This window comes from Rhinoraja longicauda, chromosome 8 (genome assembly GCF_053455715.1).
Source record: "Rhinoraja longicauda isolate Sanriku21f chromosome 8, sRhiLon1.1, whole genome shotgun sequence".
Lineage (NCBI taxonomy): Eukaryota > Metazoa > Chordata > Chondrichthyes > Rajiformes > Arhynchobatidae > Rhinoraja > Rhinoraja longicauda.
The window spans coordinates 13,644,170-13,665,080 of NC_135960.1; the positions used below are offsets into that span (position 1 = coordinate 13,644,170).

Consider the following 20,911-nt stretch of genomic DNA (forward strand, 5'->3'; position numbering starts at 1 on the left):
CTATTACTTTCTGTGTCTCACATCTGAAATTTAAAAAACCCGTGACTTCGCTGAGAGGTGTTGGGGACATGCCGAACGTCCTAAGCCTTCGAAAGAAGTAGAGGCGTTAGAAACATAGAAACATAGAAAATAGGTGCAGGAGGAGTCCATTCGGCCCTTTGAGCCAGCACCGCCATTCATTGTGATCATGGCTGATCATCCACAATCAGTAACCTGTGCCCAACTTCTCCCCATATCCCCTGATTCCACTAGCCCTCAGAGCGTTGGTCTGCTTTCCTGGCCATTGCTTCGATAATCTAAGACAGGTTGCTGGTGATGTTGTCCACACGTCCTTTGTATAGATCACATCTCACCTGAGTACATCCCACACCAAATAGCTTGGAAAATATACACATTCACAGCACTGTGGTGTGGGAAGTTCCTTCTGCTGCAAGATCAGTAGGCATCAGGCAGGTCACAGGACCTTTTCATCACATTGCTGCTTTCCTGCAGAATTTGGTGTCTTTGCTCAATGTGTGTCCCATAAAGTTCAGAGTCTTATGATATTGATGAGTAATAATGAGCAGGATGGGTACCAATGCATCTATCTTCACATCTTCCATGCAAGGGAAGATCTTCCCTTAGGAAGCCAGTGGTGGTCTGTTCCCTGTCACAGCTTGCAATGGTACTTAGATTCTTAGCATGTTGAATGGGCCCCTACAAGGAGATACTTCTTCATCACTATCCACACTGCAGTGTGGTGCCAACTCGGCAGTTCTGATGATTTGACTTTTTGTCACATGGTGTTGACAAGCTGAAAATGTCTCATTGAATCCGTCCACTCCTCCTATCCAGTCAGGAACCTGATCACCTTCCAGACTATTTATGGGCTGGTGGCTTTGTAGTCAGAGATTCCACTTGTGGAATGTGGAATCTGAGATGGCAATGGTGGCTGCTTTCCAGTTTGCCAGGATGTCTTAGAAATAATTGGCTAGGGTGGTCAGATGCAAGATTACTTGCATTTCAACTTCATGCTACCAAAATAAAATTGAGGTTTTTATATGTGGGCTAAAATATGGACTAGGTCAAGCTGCAGCTCATCTGTATGTCAACGTGTTCAATGGTTTAATGGTACCTTCTTGAAACATGTACCTAGATACAGTAAAATTCCTTTTTTTTGCATACCATTCACTGCAAATCCTACTATACATAAGTGTCGCATTACCTCAGCATCTTTAATGTTCTTCCATTTCATATGGAGTTTTGAATAAAATAGCAATGATAATGATTCAACAGAAGGGTCTTGACACGAAACGTCACCCATCCCTTCTCTCCAGAGATGCTACCAGTCCCACTGAGTTACTCCAGCTTTTTGTGTCTATCTTAAGCATCATTTGAATGTTGATACTGATTTTTTTGACCACAGAAACTGTACAAGGAGAAGTTTGAGAAAGATAAAGGCAAGTCATCCTACTCCATTATGTTTGAACCTCCTGAAGTGAAACATGCGATGAACGTAACCAAGGCTCAAAGCAATGTAAGCATTCAAAAACAATTTGATTTCCTTATTTTCACTGCCCTGTATTCTTAATCTCGCTCCTGAATGAAATGTAGTTATAGTTGCGGCTGGAAATAAGAGGTCCAATTTCACAAGGATTCTGAGATCAATGTTTTGGATGAAGTTATCTTATATCGATGGGTTCTTTGTGAATGATACAATCATTCAGCAGCCTTTAACCTAGTATAAGGAGGTCTGTGACCAGCATGATTTATTAAGAGCCAGTTCTTAACATTTGCTGAGCCGCAGATGGGTGAGACATTAATTCACCAGTGACATTTCCCGCAAGAAATCCAGGCCAATTGTACAATCTTCAGAGGCAGTAAATAAGCAGGAACTGGGCAGATTATAAACTAATATTTGATTTCAATATTTGAAGAATCAAAGATGTTAAAACTAATCCATTCCATCAAACCTTCAGTCACCCCATCTGGTGCCTCTCGACAAGATCTGTGTCCATTTCTTTATCCAGTTCTAGTTGCGTTCACTTTCCTCTTAGTTTAATTTATTGTCACGTGTACCGAGACACAGTGAAAAGCCTTTGTTGCGTGCTGACCAGTCAGCGGAATGACAATACACGAATACAATCGATCCATTCACAGTGTACAGATACATGATAAAGGGAATAACATGAATAACTTTTATTAGAAACTTAGAAAATAGGTGCAGGAGGAGGCCATTTGGCCCTTCGAGCCAGCATCGCCATTCATTGTGATCATGGCTGATCATCCACAATCAGTAACCTGTGCCTGCCTTCTCCCCATATCCCTTGATTCCACTAGCCCCTCGAGCTCTATCTAACTCTCTTTTAAATTCATCCAATGAATTGGCCTCCATTGCCTTCTGTGGCAGAGAATTCCACAAATTCACACCTCTCTGGGTGAAAAAGTTTCTTCTCACCTCAGCTTTACAAGGTAAAGCCAGTAAAGTCCAATCAAAGATAGACAGAGGGGCTTCAATGAGGTAGATAGTAGTTCAGAACCGCTCTCTGGTTGTAGTAGGATGGTTCAGTTGCCTGATACCAGCTGGAAAGAAACTGTTTCATAACACCAAGTGACTGATGATTATTTTTGCTCTGTATGCACACAAAGCAAAAAATTTGGAACGTAGGTAATGAGCAGTTTGTGTAGAAATAACTTGTCAAGCAGCAGTAATCTGGCAGTGCTGAAAAAATAATCTTCATTTTTCAGATTCAATACAAGAAAGAGGCTAAATCCCAATTGGCGTACTCTTCTGTGGCAGATCGTCCTGATATTATTAAAGCTACTGAAGCTTCCAAATTAATAAGTGATGTAAGTATTTCTCACAGCTTTGCACAATACACTAAAATATTGCCCAGATTCTGGTACAGGCCATTACATGAGTTCTGTATGTTCTGGCAGATTGGATACAGAACAAAGGCACGTGAGGAGGCCAGTCGTGGTATAACCAGCCTTGGACGACCAGATATTGAACTTGCCAAAGAGGTGTCCAAGCTTACCAGCCAGGTAAGAGAGAAGCATAAACATAATCTGAGATATTTTATCAACCAGACAAGCGATAAGAGATCTGTGAGGATTGAGATTCCAGACAAGGTCAAACTGCATCAGCTTCAACCATTTCAATGCTATAAAGCTATGTTCAACTGTATCTATCACTGCCAAGCAATTATATGACTAACTATAAGAAACATTAAACCAGGTCAGTGAAACACAGAGTATACCATTGGACTAGACTGACAAGGGAACATCTTATAAATCATGAACATTAATCTGGGATTCATTTGTATTTTCCCCCATATACTACTATTTTTGTTTTACATCTGTTATGTGTTTCTCACATAAGCTCCTGCTTCATCATTTCCACTTCTTTTCTGTGAATAATTTGTTTGTCATCAATTTGTGTATTTTTCGTGAATGCATTTCTGGAGTACAGGAGGATGAGGGGTAATCATATTGAGGTGTGTAAGATCATCAGAGGAATGGATAGACTAAATGCACAGAGTTTTCTTACCCAGAGTAGGTGAATGGAGAACCAGAAGACACAGGTATAAGGAGAGGGGGGAACCCTCTCATATCATAATATGATAAGTTTTAATCTACAAATTGAGAGAGGGAAGGGAAAATTGGAAGTGTCAGTATTACAGTATAGCAAAGGGGATTACAGAGGCATGAGGCAGGAGCTGGCCAGATTTGACCTGAAGGAGACCCTAGCAGGGAAGACGGTGGAACAGCAATGGCAGGTATTCCTGGGAATAATGCAGAAGTTGCAGGATCAATTCATCCCAAAGAGGAGGAAAAATTCTAAGGGGAGTAAGAGGCACCCGTGGCTGACAAGGGAAATCAAGGACAGCATAAAAATAAAAGAGAATAAGTATAACATAGCAAGGAAGAGTGGGAAGCCAGAGGATTGGGACTCTTTTAAAGAGCAACAGAAGATACTAAAAAGGCAATACGGGGAGAAAAGATGAGGTACGAAGGTAAGCTGGCCAATAATCTCTAAGTTTGCGGATGACACGAAGCTGGGTGGCAGTGTTAGCTGCGAGGAGGATGCTAGGAGGCTGCAGAGTGACTTGGATAGATTAGGCGAGTGGGCAAATGCATGGCAGATGCAATATAATGTGGATAAATGTGAGGTTATCCACTTTGGCGGCAAGAACAGGAAAGCAGAGTATTACCTGAATGGTGACCGATTGGGAGAAGGGGAGATGCAACGTGACCTGGGTGTCATGGTGCACCAGTCATTGAAAGCAAGCATGCAGGTGCAGCAGGCAGTGAAGAAAGCGAATGGTATGTTGGCATTCATAGCAAGAGGATTTGAGTTTAGGAGCAGGGAGGTTCTGCTGCAGTTGTACAGGGCCTTGGTGAGACCGCACCTGGAGTACTGTGTGCAGTTTTGGTCTCCTAACCTGAGGAAAGACGTTCTTGCCTTAGAGGGAGTACAGAGAAGGTTCACCAGATTGATCCCTGGGATGGCGGGACTTACATATGAGGAAAGACTGGATAGACTGGGCTTGTACTCGCTGGAATTTAGAAGACTGAGGGGGGATCTTATAGAAACATATAAAATTCTTAAGGGGTTGGAGAGGCTAGATGCGGGAAGATTGTTCCCGATGTTGGGGGAGTCCAGAACCAGGGGTCACAGCTTAAGGATAAGGGGGAAGTCTTTTAGGACCGAGATGAGAAAACATTTCTTCACACAGAGAGTGGTGAGTCTGTGGAATTCTCTGCCACAGAAGGTAGTTGAGGCCAGTTCATTGGCTATATTTAAGAGGGAGTTAGATGTGGCCCTTTTTGCTAAAGGGATCAGGGGGTATGGAGAGAAGGCAGGTACAGGCTACTGAGCTGAATGATCAGCCATGATCATATTGAATGGCGGTGCAGGCTCGAAGGGCCGAATGGCCTACTCCTGCACCTATTTTCTATGTTTCTATGTTTCTATAATATAAAGGAGGATAGTAAAAGCTTCTTTAGGTATGTGAAGAGGAAAAAAATAGTTAAGGCAAATGTGGGTCCCTTGAAGACAGACGCAGGGGAATTTATTACGGGGAACAAGGAAATAGCAGACGAGTTGAACCGGTACTTTGGATCTGTCTTCACTAAGGAAGATACAAACAATCTCCCAGATGTTCTAGTGACCAGAGATCCTAAGGTGACAGAGGAACTGAAGAAAATTCACATTAGGCAGGAAATGGTGTTGGGTAGACTGATGGGACTGAAGGCTGATAAATCCCCAGGGCCTGATGGTCTGCATCCCAGGGTACTTAAGAGGTGGCTCTAGAAACCATGGACGCATTGGTGATCATTTTCCAATGTTCTATAGATTCAGGATCAGTTCCTGTGGATTGGAGGGTAGTTAATGTTATCCCACTTTTTAAGAAAGGAGGGAGAGAGAAAACAGGAAATTATAGACCAGTTAGTCTGAAGGAAGATGCTGGAGTCAATTATAAAAGACGAAATTGCGGAGCATTTGGATAGCAGTAATAGGATCATTCCGAGTCAGCATGGATTTACGAAGGGGAAATCATGCTTGACTAATTTTCTGAATTTTTTTGTGGATGTAACTAGGAAAATGGACAGGGGAGAGCCAGTGGATGTAGTGTACCTTGAGTTTCAGAAAGCCTTCGACAAGGTCCCACATAGGAGATTAGTGTGCAAAATTAGAGCACATGGTATTGGGGGTAGGGTACTGACATGGATAGAAAATTGGTTGGCAGACAGAAAGCAAAGAGTGGGGATAAATGGGTCCCTTTCAGAATGGCAGGCAGTGACTAGTGGGGTACAGCAAGGCTCGGTGCTGGGACCGCAGCTATTTACAATATACATTAATGACTTGGATGAAGGGATTAAAAGTAACATTAGCAAATTTGCAGATGACACAAAGCTGGGGGACAGTGTGAACTGTGAGGAAGATGCTATGAGGTTGCAGGGTGACTTGGACAGGCTGTGTGAGTGGGCGGATGCACGGCAGATGCAGTTTAATGCGGATAAGTGTGAGGTTATCCACTTTGGTGGTAAGAATAGGAAGGCAGATTATTAGCTGAATGGTGTCAAGTTAGGAAAAGGGGACGTACAACGAGATCTGGGTGTCCTAGTGCATCAGTCACTGAAAGGAAGCATGCAGGTACAGCAGGCAGGATGGAGGATGACAGAGTATAAATTTGGAGGATGACAGAGTGTTTCTTAATGCATTTCAAACCTTTCAGCTATTCCTGGTGTTAATGGAATTTGGCTGTTGCTATTGGAAATACCAGCCATATCTAACGATTCCACTCTCACATCCTCCAGCGTACATTACTGAGTCTTCACTTTGGCTGCTCAAGTGACCTTAAAGTGTAGTCTGCCATTCATATTCTTGCTAATACAGGGACAGAGAGCAGTCAATAACTGATTTTAAAGGAAGTGTTAGACTTTTAGAGGCTATTTTACTGAATTATGATAATATTCTCACGTATTCCACATCATCGTTGCCCCTTCGCCTTGCTCCGAACAATCAAAGTAAAACAAATCTTAACTAAACTGTGTTCGGTTCAGTTCAATGGGGCATCGATAAAATTACAAGCAAAGCCTTGGTAAAGGTTATTCGCAACAGCTTAGCCCAGCCACCAAAACCACTTACTACTAAGCTGTTGCAGCCTGGGACATTATTGCTTTAGGTATTATATTTGTTAGATTTAATTTGTGAAGGTATTTTGTTGTCCCCTCCAACCTCCTGATGCTGCAGTGACCAGAGACTCAGTGCTCTGGGCAAAAGTTCCTGCAACCATCAAACAACAGCACTAATCACTGCAACTCTAAGAAAGCAACTGTGTCTTGAAAGCACCTGAGAAAAGCCAGGATTGATTATATTGAGTACAAAAGTGCCCTAGAGCAGTTGTTTTTTTCAGTTTGCAACATTTCATTTCAACCAATTTCATTTTAAAGGTTGTTCCTGAGTGAAACAGATGGGAAAATACATACAAAGCAATAATTTCACTCCAAAAGATGTTGTGTTAAAAGTGCTTTAATTTGTGGGTTTTCTTTCCCTGTGCTAGAACTGGGCTGTGTACTGCTTTTAACTGGTTGTTGACTGACTGGAGTGAAACCTATAACTAACTACTGCTGCCAATGTAATACTTTCCTTGCACCTAGCACTTTCACAAGCTTGCAATTACATCCGGGCTGCCCCTTAATAAACATTGACTGTTGCTCTGATCATGCTCATCTTGCTACGCTTCATAGGTGGAATATACCAAACAGAAACTCAGAGGCCATGGAGCTGCTTCATATGACACTCCTACGATGAGGGTCGCAAAGAAAGCAAATATACTCACAAGTGACGTAAGACAAACTTTAGTATCAAGAGTCCCTGTCCCTGTGTTTTGTCTTGTACCCTGTCTATAGACTTTAGAATTGACTTTAGTGTCGCCATTTAATAAAATATTACTTTCTTCAGTTGGACTTCCATAAAAAAATTACGATGCAAAGCTATTCACATTTGCACAATTAAACTATCTCAATTGAATACCGAATGGATGTGGTTGACATAAGAACAAACAAGGACCCATCCTTTCGTGTTCAGTCATTTTTTGCAGCCTAACTTACCCTTTTTAATTCCACAGACACAGGCATTTTGACTCCAACAACTACGAATATTTTTCTTCTTTGAACCCAGGTCGACAAATGTTGAATATTGTATTCAGCTCAATGTTGTCAATAGGGTTTGGCACATTTGGAATAAGTTCAATATTGGCAATAGGGTTTGGCATATCAGCCGATATGTTCTTTTTACCTCTTTTCTTAAGAATTCTCAAAACATCAGAGCTCCCCTTTTTACATCTCAGTGTCAAGCAACAAATAGCAAACTGTCTGATGTACTAATCCATTTCCTACCTCTTCTTCAGCTTATTTTCCTTTTTAACAATTAATCTTGCTTTTCCGTATTCTTGAATTATTTACATTTTTGTAAATTCTGCATTTTATTCTGTACAGTGAAACTCACAGATGCTGTGTGAGAATTTTAAAAATATCTCTTTTTTTAAATCTTTGACACATTTTATGATCCAGTGATCTGTTGCCTCTGACTCACTGAGTTCCTCCAACAGGTCGGGTTTTTTTTTCCTCCAGTTTCCAGCACCTGTGTCTCCATTGCAGGGATGTACTGTGGGAAAGGATACCTGTGTTTTTCGCCATCAACTGTTTTTAATGATTGTTTTTCCCCCCTTCTCTTGAAATGTTCACTCCTACGATCGTAGAAATTGAGGATTTTTGTAAGAGTTTTGCATTTTGAGCCCTCCAGCCAGGAGTGGAACATTGAACAATCTTTTGGTTATTCATGATGTTTTATCTGTGCACACATTAAGAACGTAGAGTTAAGTAAGAACAGCTTGATGTCGTTGATCATTACTAATTCACGCATCAGTTACATTCCATCATCAAAACATACGCTAATCCCCATCCAATCTCTGAAAGCTCTAGCAAGACTGGATTTTTGTATTTTTTAATATATCATTTGTGACTGAATATACCCTTTTTTGTATCTCCACTCTTATGTCTATTAAATATTTGCTCCCTAACTTTATTTGTGCTTGTTTCTCCCTTCTGTTATCTGTTACCAGGTTTCTGAATGGCCTTATCTTTGTCATTTTGTTAGTAATGAAATTGGTCCGCTCCCTCCACTTTCCTAACCTTTCTTGATTTGAAAATGCTCAACAACTGATCCATTTACTGTCGTATTGAGTTAAAACAGATGAACATTTGGAAAGAGTGCAGGGAATATTTACGAGGATGTTGCCAGGGCATGAAGGCTGAACTGTAGAGAGAGATTGGGCAGGATAGGACCCGGCGTGGGGGGGGGGAGAACAAAGGAGGACCCGGTGTGGGGGAAACGCCATGAGGGGGGGAGAACAAGGGTGGACCTGGCGCGGGATATTTTAAAACATTGTCAGCGCCCTTTATGTGGCGACTATTGCATACCTTGGTTCTGGTTTGCAAGCAGACTTTGCAAGCAAAGTATTTCACTGTGACTTGTCACATGTGACAATAAAGTATTCAATTCAATTCAATTCCTTGGAGTGCAGGAGCAGAACTTTACTCCTTGGAGTGCAGGAGGCCAAGAGGTAATGTTCTCGAGGTGTATAAAGCCAAAAGGGGCATAGATATTGTGAATGCACAGAGTCTTTTACACAGGGCAAGGGAATCAAAAACTACAGGATATAGGTTTAAGATGAGAGGAGTGAAATTCAATAGGAATCTGAGGGATAACGTTTTGAGCTTGCGGGTGGTGCATGGATAAGAAAGGTTTAGAAGGATATTAGCCAAACCTGGGCAAACCGAACACTCTTAGTTGGAGCATCTTGATCGGCATGGGCAGGTTGTGCCGGAGAGCCTGTTTCCATGAGGCTTGGCTCTTTGACACTGTTTTGATTGTGGGAATGGCATATTAACATTATTTTTTAATTCATGTGTAGATTAAGTACAAGGAGAAGTTTGATAAGGAGATGAAGGAGAAGAGACCGAAGTTTGATTTGAAGGAGAGTTCGGGATACAAGTCAATGAAAGATGCAACTATTTTTGCAAGTGAGGTGAGTGTTGAGAAAGATCGATAGACCTCTCAGTCTGATGAAAGTTCTCGACCCGAAATGTCACCTATTCCTTTTCTCTTTTTCTCTTTTTTTCAGTTTGTGTTTATCTTGAGTATTGAGAAACTTCACTTTTCAGAGTTAAACTACTGTATGTTCTCTAGATTGGTTGAAGACTCAGTAATAAGATCATAAGAAATAGTAGAATTAGGTCATTCAGCCCATCAAGTCTACTCCGCCATTCAATCATGGCTGATCTATCGCTCCCTCCTGACCCCATTCTTCTCCCATTTCCTCATAACCTCTAACACCCATCCAGAAATGTTGTCAGTTCAAAAGAATTGAAGAAGAGCCAACATACTGACATTTAAAAACGTTGAAATGCATGTTTGCTGTGGATCTTCGGCGATTTCTGTTCAGTTAAAAACAAACAGGGAGGGGGGAAGGAGGATGGCCTGAAAATTCAGTATCTTCAAATTTGGTGGAATATACATGTATGCTTGTGATGTAGAAGGAGGCAGTTCAATCCAATGAGTCTTTACCAGTTTTCATCCATCCCATTCGAACATGCATAATCGAACAATGAGGCAAGGAAAAAAATGATTTTTTCGTTCTGTGTGAATGTATTTAAGATGAACACTGATGCACAAAACCTTCGGGTCATTGGAGAGAAATGGCTCAAACAATGGCACATTGCAAGTCAATACTGTGTCATGCAGCTAAAATACTTTAATGAGTCAAGGGAGTAATTGTTTCACTGTTGCCCTTCATGTTTAGGTTAAATACAAACAGGATTTGAAGAAGATGCACAAACCCGTGACTGATATGTCTGAATCGTTGCAAATGCAGCATAACCTCTCCACCAGCAAGTTGGCAAGTCAAGTAAGTGTGTTTGCATCATAGGTTGACCTCAAACCCCATTCCTGTCTTACTCTAATACATGGATGAAATGTTAACACTTTTTCTCCTGTCTAAATCTGACTCCCTTATTGGGCCACCTCTGGTAGTGACCTACTTACCATCTCTTACTACTTTTTCCTCTCATTAATGATAAATAACCATGTTTGGTAGATAAAACCTCATTTCTTTTCTGTTTAAAAACCTTCATATAACTATAAAACAACTAATTTTTTCCACTCCCACTGGAAACTCCTTTCTTCTCCTCTTAAAAATATCATTCTGAACTCTAACAAATTATTTAATTGTTCGGGAAGTGAATGAATTGGGGTTTTTTTAGGACTGTAAAATTAACATTTTCAGAGTTTTGGACATCCATGCTTTTCAAATGGAAAGGACAGCAGTGACTGAGCCAAATTAGGCCAACCATTAACAAACCAGAGTTTCCCACGCGTCAAGGATTAGGAAATGCTTAGACTTGTAGGGTTTCAATTCCTTACATATTCTGTTGGTGGGGTGGGGTATTGGAGAGTGGGCAAGCTCATTGGAAAGGCTTAGGTTTATTGTCGCATGTGCCAAGGTACAGTGAAAAGCTTTGTTTTGCATGCTGTCCAAACAGAAGGGTGGCATGGTGGCGCAGCGGTAGAGCTGCTGCCTTGCAGTGCCAGAGACTCTGACTATATAAATATACACTTTGACAGGAGTAACTTTATTTCAATATTTGTTGAATTATGAAAATAAATTCACAAAAGGATTCCAAAAATAAAATTTGGGTGGGGGGGGGGGGAAGAAGTAATTTTAAAAATATATCTTTGAAAATTTGCAAGGCATTCCCAGCAAAACCAAAAAACCATATTCAATTTTCTCATCAACTATTTAAATAATTCAATTAAAAAATTATATACAAGTATGAACAATTTCAAAAAAATAATGTCCTTAAAATGTTTTATATGATTTTGTACAAGTTATTTTTTGTTTTCTTTACAACATCAAGCTTCCTTACTGTTAGTTTTATTTTAAAAAACTACTCTGTGACTTTTAAATCAACCTAATCAGTAAAGGTAGCATAATCAGTCCAAAGGAAATTGCTTTGTTAATGGTTGCCATCTCAGTTCTTCCAACAAAAAGCATTTCTCAATAAATCTGCCTCTTTCCATTTTTTATTATTTTACTTTTACCACAACCATTGTGTGTAATTCACTGAGTTCTAACCTATTCACCTTATTCAGTTCTTGATTGGACATCTTTACTTACCTTTTCACATTTTATTGGATAATGAACACTTTTTTAGCACTTTTTTGTAGATGGGTCACACTGTCAAGACTTTATAGTTTTTCTGTTGTTGAGGTGATTTTTGACCCTCCCTTAGTACCAGTACAAGAAGGAGTTTGAGAAGAGTAAGGGTCACTACCAACTGGTGGCCGACTCACCTGAACAAATACATCTGAAGGAGGCAACTGAGTTGCAGAGTCAAGTAAGTCAGTTCAACAAAACTGAACATACGGATGTATAACTTTATCCTACTCAATGTGCTCAGATCAATCCAGAATTTAGGAGAAATAAAAGCAGAACACTTACTTGTTGTGGAACAGAAGAGGCTATTTCACCCATGAGATTCATTGGCTCCCAACAGAGCAATCTGAAGAGTCATGTTAGAGTCATAGTCATAGAGTCATAGATTGATACAGTGTGGAAATAGCCCCTTCGGCCCAACTCACCCACACTGGCCAACAATGTCCCAGCTACCCTAGTCCCACTTGCCTGCGCTTGGTCCATAACCCTCCAAACCTGTCCTATCCATGTACCTGTCCAACTGTTTCTTAAATATTGGGATAGTCCCAGCCTCAACTACCTCCTCTGGCAGCTTGTTCCGTACACCCACCACCCTCTGTGTGAAAAAGTTACCCCTCGGATTCATATGAAATCTTTTCTCCTTCACCTTGAACCTATGTCCTCTGGTCCTCGATTCTTCTACTCTGGGTAAAAGACTATGTGCATCTACCCAATCTATTCCTCTCATGATTTTGTATACCTCTATAAGATCTTCCCTCATCCTCCTACGCCCCATGGAATCGAAACCCAGCCTACTTAACCTCTCCCTATAGCTCACACCTGGCAACATCCTTGTAAATCTTTTCTGAACCTTTTCAAGCTTGACAATATCTTTCCTATAACATAGTGCCCAGAACTGAACACAATATTCTAAATGCGGTCTCACCAACGTCTTAGACAACTGCAACATGACCTCCCAACTTCTATACTCAATACTTTGACTGATGAAGGCTAAAGTGCCGTAAGCCTTTTTGACCACCTACTCGACCTTCAAGGAACCATGCACTTGTACTCCTAGATCCCTCTGCTCTACAACACTACCCAGAGGCCTACCATTTACTGTGTAGGTCCTGCCCTTGTTTGACAAAATGCAACACCTCACACTTTTCTGTATTAAATTCCATCAACCATTCCTCTGCCCACCTGGCCAATCGATCCAGATCCTGTTGCAATTATTCCCCATCTCTTATACAGTGTCTCTACACTTTGTCTCTCAAAGGGGTCTTACAAACCCATAAACTCATTTAGTCATTAACCTACCAGCACATTTTTCAGATGTGGGAAGAAACTGGAACACCTTGCAGAAACTCGCAGGGAAAACAGACAAACTGCACATAGACAGCACTCGTGGATCAAACCCAGATCAAACCCAGATCCCAGGAGTCATGAGGCAGTAGCATCACTGTGCTATTTAGAAAAAGCTTTTCACTGTACCTCAGTACATGTGGCAATAAGCTAAACAGTAACAAACAATAACGATAACAATAACAATACATTTATAAACTAAGTTATTGATATCTGCTAGGGATAGAAGCACAGACATCCTACCTAGATTTATATCATATATATATCATATATCATATATATACAGCCGGAAACAGGCCTTTTCGGCCCACCAAGTCCGTGCCGCCCAGCGATCCCCGTACATTAACACTATCCTACACCCACTAGGGACAATTTTTACATTTACCCAGCCAATTAACCTACATACCTGTACGTCTTTAAACACCATTGATAATTAAGTCTGAAAAAAGGAACTATTTTTATTTGCAAAAAATAATTTAGTACTTACTAAATCAGGAACCTAGGGTTTAGAAACATTTCAATCCCATTTAGTGAAGCCTTGTGCATTAATATGACACCTTGCATTGTGAAATCATCAATATATTGGTCGTGCAATATTATTTTAATAGTGCAATCAATCACTATGTTTTGTTAATATCATGTTTAATTGCAGTTACATCTCTAAGTCATTTGACAACATTAATTATTTTGTTTTAAGCCAATTAGCTTTTTTTCATAATGTATCACAGCTCAAATTATTTAAATGTCTGTGAAAATGCTATGTTCTTTATTATTGCATGAAATATTGATGTTGGGATTTACAGTATGTGGACCATTTGAATAGAATTAGTTATCAACATTTTGCTGCTCAGCCAGGTGTGGAGGTGGTCGGGGAGTGGGGTGAGGGAGAGAGAAGTGAAGGGATGGGCTATGAAAAACAAAATCGGGACTGTAATTGCAATGTGTAAACCTTTTTTCCATTTATCGAGAGTAACTGCAATGTATAACGTTCCAGGTTAAATACAAGGAACTATACGAGAAAGAGAAAGGAAAGGCAATGTTGGACTTTGAAACACCTGTTTACCTCACTGCCATGGAATCTCAGCACATGCAGAGTGAGGTAAGACCAGGAAATGAGAGCATTAGCTCTGGGCAACCTACTCAAAGTGTCTGTCCTGTTGATGGCATTGTTGTCCAATAGTAACTATCTTTGAAGAGGACCATGCAAGATTTCCAAATACTAGGTTTTTGTATTCTTCAAGTAATTGGTCACTTCCGGTGGTCTTGAAGAATGCTACATTTGGAAATTAGAAATAAACTTACATACAGGTTCTCACACTCTTGTATTAAGTTTATAACTGTACATTGTTACTGTTGTAAATATTTAAGGCTTGAATTTTTTTAATTTTATTGATAATTGAACAAACACCCACTACCAAGATTTGACTTTAAAGTGTATCTCCATCCCAGTGCTGATACTGTATCAACAATCTTAATGCTTTGAGATGTTGTGCAGAGATGACTGACCAATGACACCTGTTTGTGGAAGATAACAGAACCTGCTGGCCTTGAATATGACAGGGTAAATCAGGGAGGATAGGTGAACTTAGTAAAGTTGTGGTGAGCAATGGATGAGTTTGAATGCGCAGATACTGTTTATTGTCATTAACCATGTAGTCATAATTTACCATAGAAATTAAAATCAACGCATTTATCTAAGCTTAACATTTGAAAATATCTATTTTGCCAGGCAATAGCATCTGGAAAAGGCCACCCAAACTAAACAAAAAAGAGAAAAAAAAAGTAAAAACTCAAGCATTGTAAATATTTCCAAATGCTTCATCCATTCTTTTGTTGTTCCAACCCTTTGGTCTCACTGTGAGGTCAACATTTTCAATACAAGTTGAATGAGACTATTTGAATTCCAGTGCCATGTGGTTATCAAGATAAATCTTGCTTTTTTGCTTCCAAACGTATGCTTTCATGTCCAGCACCTTCTCTGCAGGTTGTTAACAGTTTTGTGGTAATTGGTGCTGAATCACAGATGATTCTGGCTCTTTGACTTTCAAGGTACTCCCAATTTTAAAGCAAACTAAGCAGGCTTCCCATGAAGAATTTTGTAAATTTTTATGAGATCATCTCCCATTCTTCTAAACTCCATAGTACACAGCCCTGGTATCTCAACTGCTCTTCCTTTGGCAAGTCCAGCATCCGAGGAACCAGTCTGTTGAATTCCTTCCAGTATTGTTTTGTGGGTAGGGAGACCAAAATTATACAGAATGCACCAGGTGTGTCTCACCAAGGTCCCACATAATTGAAGTAACCTAACTATCTAGACTGACGGAACTGCAGGTGTTAGTTTACAAAGAATTACACAAAATGCTGCAGTTCAGGCAGGACATGAATAGACAACACTCTGGGTCTGGACTCTTCTCCAGACTGATTGTAGTCAGGGGGGGAGGAGGGGGGAGGGGGGAGGGGGGAGGAAGGGGGAGGGGGGAGGAGGAGGGGGGAGGGGGGAGAAAGATTTTGAGCTATTATGGTTCAACTTCAGCTCAACTTTACATTTTTTTAACCATTGTGCCATACCCAACAAAAATCAACCAGTCTCAGAAACGAACATACAATGGGATTAGCATCTTTTGGGGAAGAGTATTCCAAATTTCCATTTCACTCAGTGTGGGAAGAAAAACGCCTCCTAATTTTGTATCTAAATGACCTGCTTCAATTCTAAAATTAAGATCCCTTAATCCAGAATACACTAGGGAAAGGTTTCCCTATATCTATTGAATTACTTTAGGAGTTTCAACGACTCAAATGCATCACTCTGATCAGTCTGAAGAAGGGTCCCAACCCCCAAAAACATCTGTCTATGTTCTCCAGAGATGCTGCCTGATCCACTGAGTTACTCCAGCACTTTGTGTCTTTTGTTGTAAACCAGCATCTGCATTTCCTTGTTTCTACATCACTCTTCACTCACTCACTCATGAGGCCAAGTCTAGGTAGCTCGGCCTCATAACTTGATATTATATTTTCATATTTCATATTTCAGATACAGCGCGGAAACAGGCCTTTTCGGCCCACCAAGTCCGCCCAGCGATCCCCGCACATTAACACTATCCTACACACACTAGGGACAATTTTTACATTTACCCAGCCAATTAACCTACATACCTGTACGTCTTTGGAGTGTGGGAGGAAACCGAAGATCTCGGAGAAAACCCACGCAGGTCACGGGGAGAACGTACAAACTCCTTACAGTACAGCACCCGTGGTCAGGATCGAACCTGAGTCTCCGGCGCTGCATTCGCTGTAAAGCAGCAACTCTACCGTTGCGCCACCGTGCCGCCCAGTTTCAGTTACTTTCAGTTAAAAAGGTTAATTTGTGATGATAGCAGCACCTTCTTTCTTGAGAACTTGATTTGTCCAGAGATTTACTATTCATAACTATCCAAAACCTTCCAACTAGAAGGATGAAAATTTTCTCACTTTCAAGAGCACAACATAAGAAATAGAAGCAGGAATAATCCAATTGAATAGCATACTCTTCTGGTCATGAGGATGGGCCTGTGCACATTTGCTATTCCCTTTGAGGTCCGCCTTGGGTATTATACTTTCTCCTCTTCATCCTACATCAGAAACGTTCTACCACAACATATTTTCAGATCTCTTGTCTTCTTTCATTCTCATCCCTGCAACTGAAACATAATTTCTTTAGCTTTGAATTCCAGACGCCTTGGATAAAGCCGAATACGCACGTTCTCTTTTGATGTTGTTTTACCTTTTAAACACCCATTTCACTCATTTTTCAACAGGTGGTGTATAACCAGCTTCACAGTCTCTGTAAATAGAAACACCTCAGCTAGGAATCTTCTAAGAGATTTATTGAATGCCTGTTGTGCACGCTTTGACATCGTTTTTCTTTGCGTCAAAAAGTTTTTTTCTCTATTTTTTTTCTTTCTCCTAAATATCAATAGAAAGAATATAAAAAGGATTTGGAAGAGCACATAAAAGGAAGGAACCTGTCTGGCCTTGAGATTACCCCGGCAATGTTGCATGTCAGATATGCAACTAAGATAGGCTGTGAGGTAGACAGTTTTTCTTTACCTTTTTCCTTTTAACAACTTGAAAATATAAACTCACTAATCTATATCTTTATATTTTGCTAAATTACACAACCTTTGAAATCGTGTAATAAATCATGGAAAACAGTTCTCCATATTTTTAATGAACATTTTGAAGAATAACACCTGCTCTTTGCCTTGTACATTATTGCTAAATGTGCAATTAAACAATTAAAGCTTCTTTTTTTTCAATAATGACATTTAAAAGTCATCTAATGTCTTTCTGCGTTGTTTTTCTGTGAAGCCCTAAATTCTTGTCACCTAACTCTTCTTTTGGTCTCTTGTCGATTTTCATACAACGAAAGATGTATGTGCTTTTCTGTAGCCTGGTTTCCTTCTTTAATGCATGGAGAGTGGAAATCTGGGTTATTCCTTGTGTCTTAGCAGCATTCCTCTTTCATTTGTTTATCAGAAAGAGTACAGGAAGGATCTGGAACAAGGAGTTAAGGGAAAAGGCTTAACCGCGTTGGAGGAAACTCCAGAGATGATCCGAGCAAAGAACGCAACCTACATTTTGAATGAGGTAGGTATAGCATAGTAGAAGAGGCAAAGATTTTCCCTGGCTATGCAATTCTTCGTGTTGCTGCTGGCATATGGGTCAGTGGTCCTGCAGGTTATTTTTCCATATTTCCTACTAATGTAGAAGAAGGTGATTTAGCCCATTGGTTCCATGCTATCTCTTGGTGCAATCCATTTAATAGCACAGTGGCGTATCGGTAGAGTTGCTGCCTTACAGCACTTTAGCAGCAGAGACCTGGGTTCGATCCTGACTATGGGTGCTTGGCTATAAGGAGCTTGAATGTTCTCCCCATGGCTTTTCTCCGAGATCTTCGGTTTCCTCCCACACTCCAAAGACATACGGATTTGTCGGTTAATTGACGGTATAAATGTAAAATTGTCCCTAGTGTGCGTAGGATAGTGTTAATGTGTGAGGTTTGCTGGTCGGTGTGGACTCGGTGGACCGAAGGGCCTGTTTCCATGCTATATCTCTAAATTAAACTAAAAATTCAACCATTACCCCAGTTATTTTTCTGTAAACTATTTTCTCACACAAGCCCATTAACCCCCCTATGATTTTCCTACCATTCACCTACACTGGGGTAATTTCACTCCCACCATCCCAGTCACCCTGCTCCTTTTTTCCCTCTCATGTACACTCGTCTCCCATCCCCAACTTCCATATTTCCTTTTATCCCCTCTTTCCCCTTTTTCCCTGCCCCTTTCCAGATCCCTCTCTCCGGCTTTACATTTCACGCCTCCTCTTCTCCTGATCTGATACCCCTTTTTGTCTCCTTTATACCTTCAGACTTTGTCAGTATCTCCACTCGTCTGCCAATCGCCCCCCATTCACCTGTATCCACCTATCACTTCTCAGGCTTTACGTCCCTCCTACTCTTTTCCAGCCATCTCCCCCCTCTACTCCAATCGCTCTGGAAAAAAGGTCTCGACCCAAAATGTCATCTGTCCATTCCTTCCATAGATGCTGCCTGAGCTCCTCCAGTAGTTTGCGTTTTGAACCAGCTTGAATGGATTCATGTTTATGCAGGTAGTTCAGATGAGCAACGGGAAACTCAGCTGGTCGGCCTAACAGCTTTGGAATTAACTGGTATTAATGTCTCAAAAACAAAACTAGCAATTATATATGGTTGTCTTGTGTGTATATCTAGATTTACCACACAGGTTCTAAATTCAAGGCCATTAAATTTGAACTGAAACAAATGTTTAAAAAAAATGTGATTCTTGACCACTTCCTTGTGCGTAGATTAATGAATATGTTTCGTTTCCTTTGACTAAAAATGTGCCACGGTTTGAGTTGAGTTGAGTTTATTGTCACGTGTACTCGGGAACAGTGAAAAGCTTTTGTTACGTACTAATCACAGTGGAAAGACAATACATGATTGCAATTGAGCCATTCACAGTGTACAGATATATGGTCCCTATTCATCAAAGCTTTTGTAATAGATATCAGACTGCAAAGCATGAAAAATAATTTTTTAAACTTAACTCTTAAACTTTAAGAGTTATAACTTTAAACTTTAAACGTAAACTTTAGGCAGAAATAAATAGATTGTTGATTAGTACAAGTGTCAGGAGTTATGGGAAGAAGGCAGGAGAATGGGGGTTAGGAGGGAGAGATAGATCAGCCACGATTGAATGGTGGAGTAGACTTGATAGGCCGAATGCCCGAATTGTGCTCCTTATGAACTCAAGCAGCATAATTTTGCTTGACCAAAAGATTAAACTGCTGGAGGAACTCAGAAAGAAAATGTCCACATTTTGCCTTGAGACCCTACCTGGCTGTTTGATATTGCTGCAGGCTTCAGCTTCTGCAGTCCACACTTTTCCTTGAATTTGACAATTTCCAAATATTTCATGGCTGAAGGTTGCCCCTGGACTCTTGGTCAACAGAGTCGTAAACCAGTGTGCTAAATTGCCTCCTTTTTTCTCTCCATCTCAGAGAGAGTACAAGAGATCGTTGGAAGAAGAAATAAAGGGCAAAGGTCTTACGGCGTTTGCTAACGAAACACCAGACTTTGCCAGAGCAAAGAATGCTACAGATATTTTAAGCCAGGTGAGTGATGTAACTGCCGTCTAATACTGGTAATTCTATCAGTCCCATTAATACAATAGCATATGTGATTTGTCTAATTTAATGACTAATTATGTGGGTTGAAATTGTTTGGTCCTATTACTTGTAATAAGTTCGCTTGTATGGAAATCTTTTGATGTTCTATCCAAGGTTCGTCAGCTGGGCTTCATCCACATGGATTTTGCGCCTTGGATTTTGGAATTTGGATTCCAACCTTTGTATTTTTTTAAAGTGCATCAGTGAAGTTTTTTGATACAGTGAAAAGAGAAAGTAGAAATAAGAGTTACATTGCTGTAGTGCTTTTCACAAATTCAGGTTGCCCCTAAATTGTGTCAATGCAGCAATCACGCCAGTTAACCTGCACACAGCAGGATCTCACAATCTATAATGTAACTAGACCAAGTGGACCCACTTGGGCCCAAACCTCTCCTGAATTGGTGCAGGACCCTCTCCCCCTCCCCTCCTTCCTCCGCCCTCCGCCTCCCCTCCCCCTCTCCCTTCCCTCTCCTCTCCCCCACCCCCTCCCTCCCTCCCCCCTCCCCTCCTCCTCTCCCCCCTCTCTCCCCTTCCCCTCCCCCCACTCCATCCCCCTCAACCCCCCCTTATCTTCCCTCCCTCCCCCCCTTCATCTCCCCCCCCCCTCCCTAGGAGATAGATTTAAACTTTAAAATGTGAATAACTTTAAAAATATAACACCGATTTCAATGAAACTTCTTCCATCAGCACCAAAGGGACGACGGTGAGTAAGGTGGGCCTAAAATTGTCGCGCTATCGTGTACCGTTTTGGCTGTAGTTCAGGAACAAACAAACTAACAAACGAGAGTTTTAGTATATAGATAATGTCTATCTTTCTGAAGTCCCAAAGAGAGATGATAAATTTAAAAACTGTTGCCAAGACAGCAAGGAAGGTATGAAGTAGACATTTAATTGAGAAGAGGGTTGTTGGAGGAAAACTAGAATAGTTGAGCACTTTCAGCATTTTCTATTCTCAGTTTCCAACATCGGCTGGATTTTACATGACTAGAGAAATTGATTCATTATCCTTTGGGACTTTGCCTGCACCCCAGATAATAGAAGCAGCAATCAGAATGACAGATTTAAACCGATAT

The 20,911-nt window shown here is 40.7% G+C and overlaps 1 protein-coding gene across 1 annotated transcript in view; it reads left to right on the top strand.

Moving 5' to 3' along the window:
- The window catches only part of neb (nebulin), a 234,885-nt gene that overhangs the window by 176,357 nt on the left and 37,617 nt on the right, over positions 1-20,911 (top strand). Inside the window, exons 122-132 of the mRNA XM_078404318.1 lie at positions 1,406-1,516; positions 2,728-2,829; positions 2,920-3,024; positions 7,237-7,335; positions 9,465-9,578; positions 10,353-10,457; positions 11,842-11,946; positions 14,104-14,208; positions 17,066-17,176; positions 17,625-17,735; positions 19,671-19,784. Coding sequence (XP_078260444.1) covers positions 1,406-1,516; positions 2,728-2,829; positions 2,920-3,024; positions 7,237-7,335; positions 9,465-9,578; positions 10,353-10,457; positions 11,842-11,946; positions 14,104-14,208; positions 17,066-17,176; positions 17,625-17,735; positions 19,671-19,784 — 1,182 coding nt within the window. The remainder of the gene's footprint in view (positions 1-1,405; positions 1,517-2,727; positions 2,830-2,919; positions 3,025-7,236; positions 7,336-9,464; positions 9,579-10,352; positions 10,458-11,841; positions 11,947-14,103; positions 14,209-17,065; positions 17,177-17,624; positions 17,736-19,670; positions 19,785-20,911) is intronic.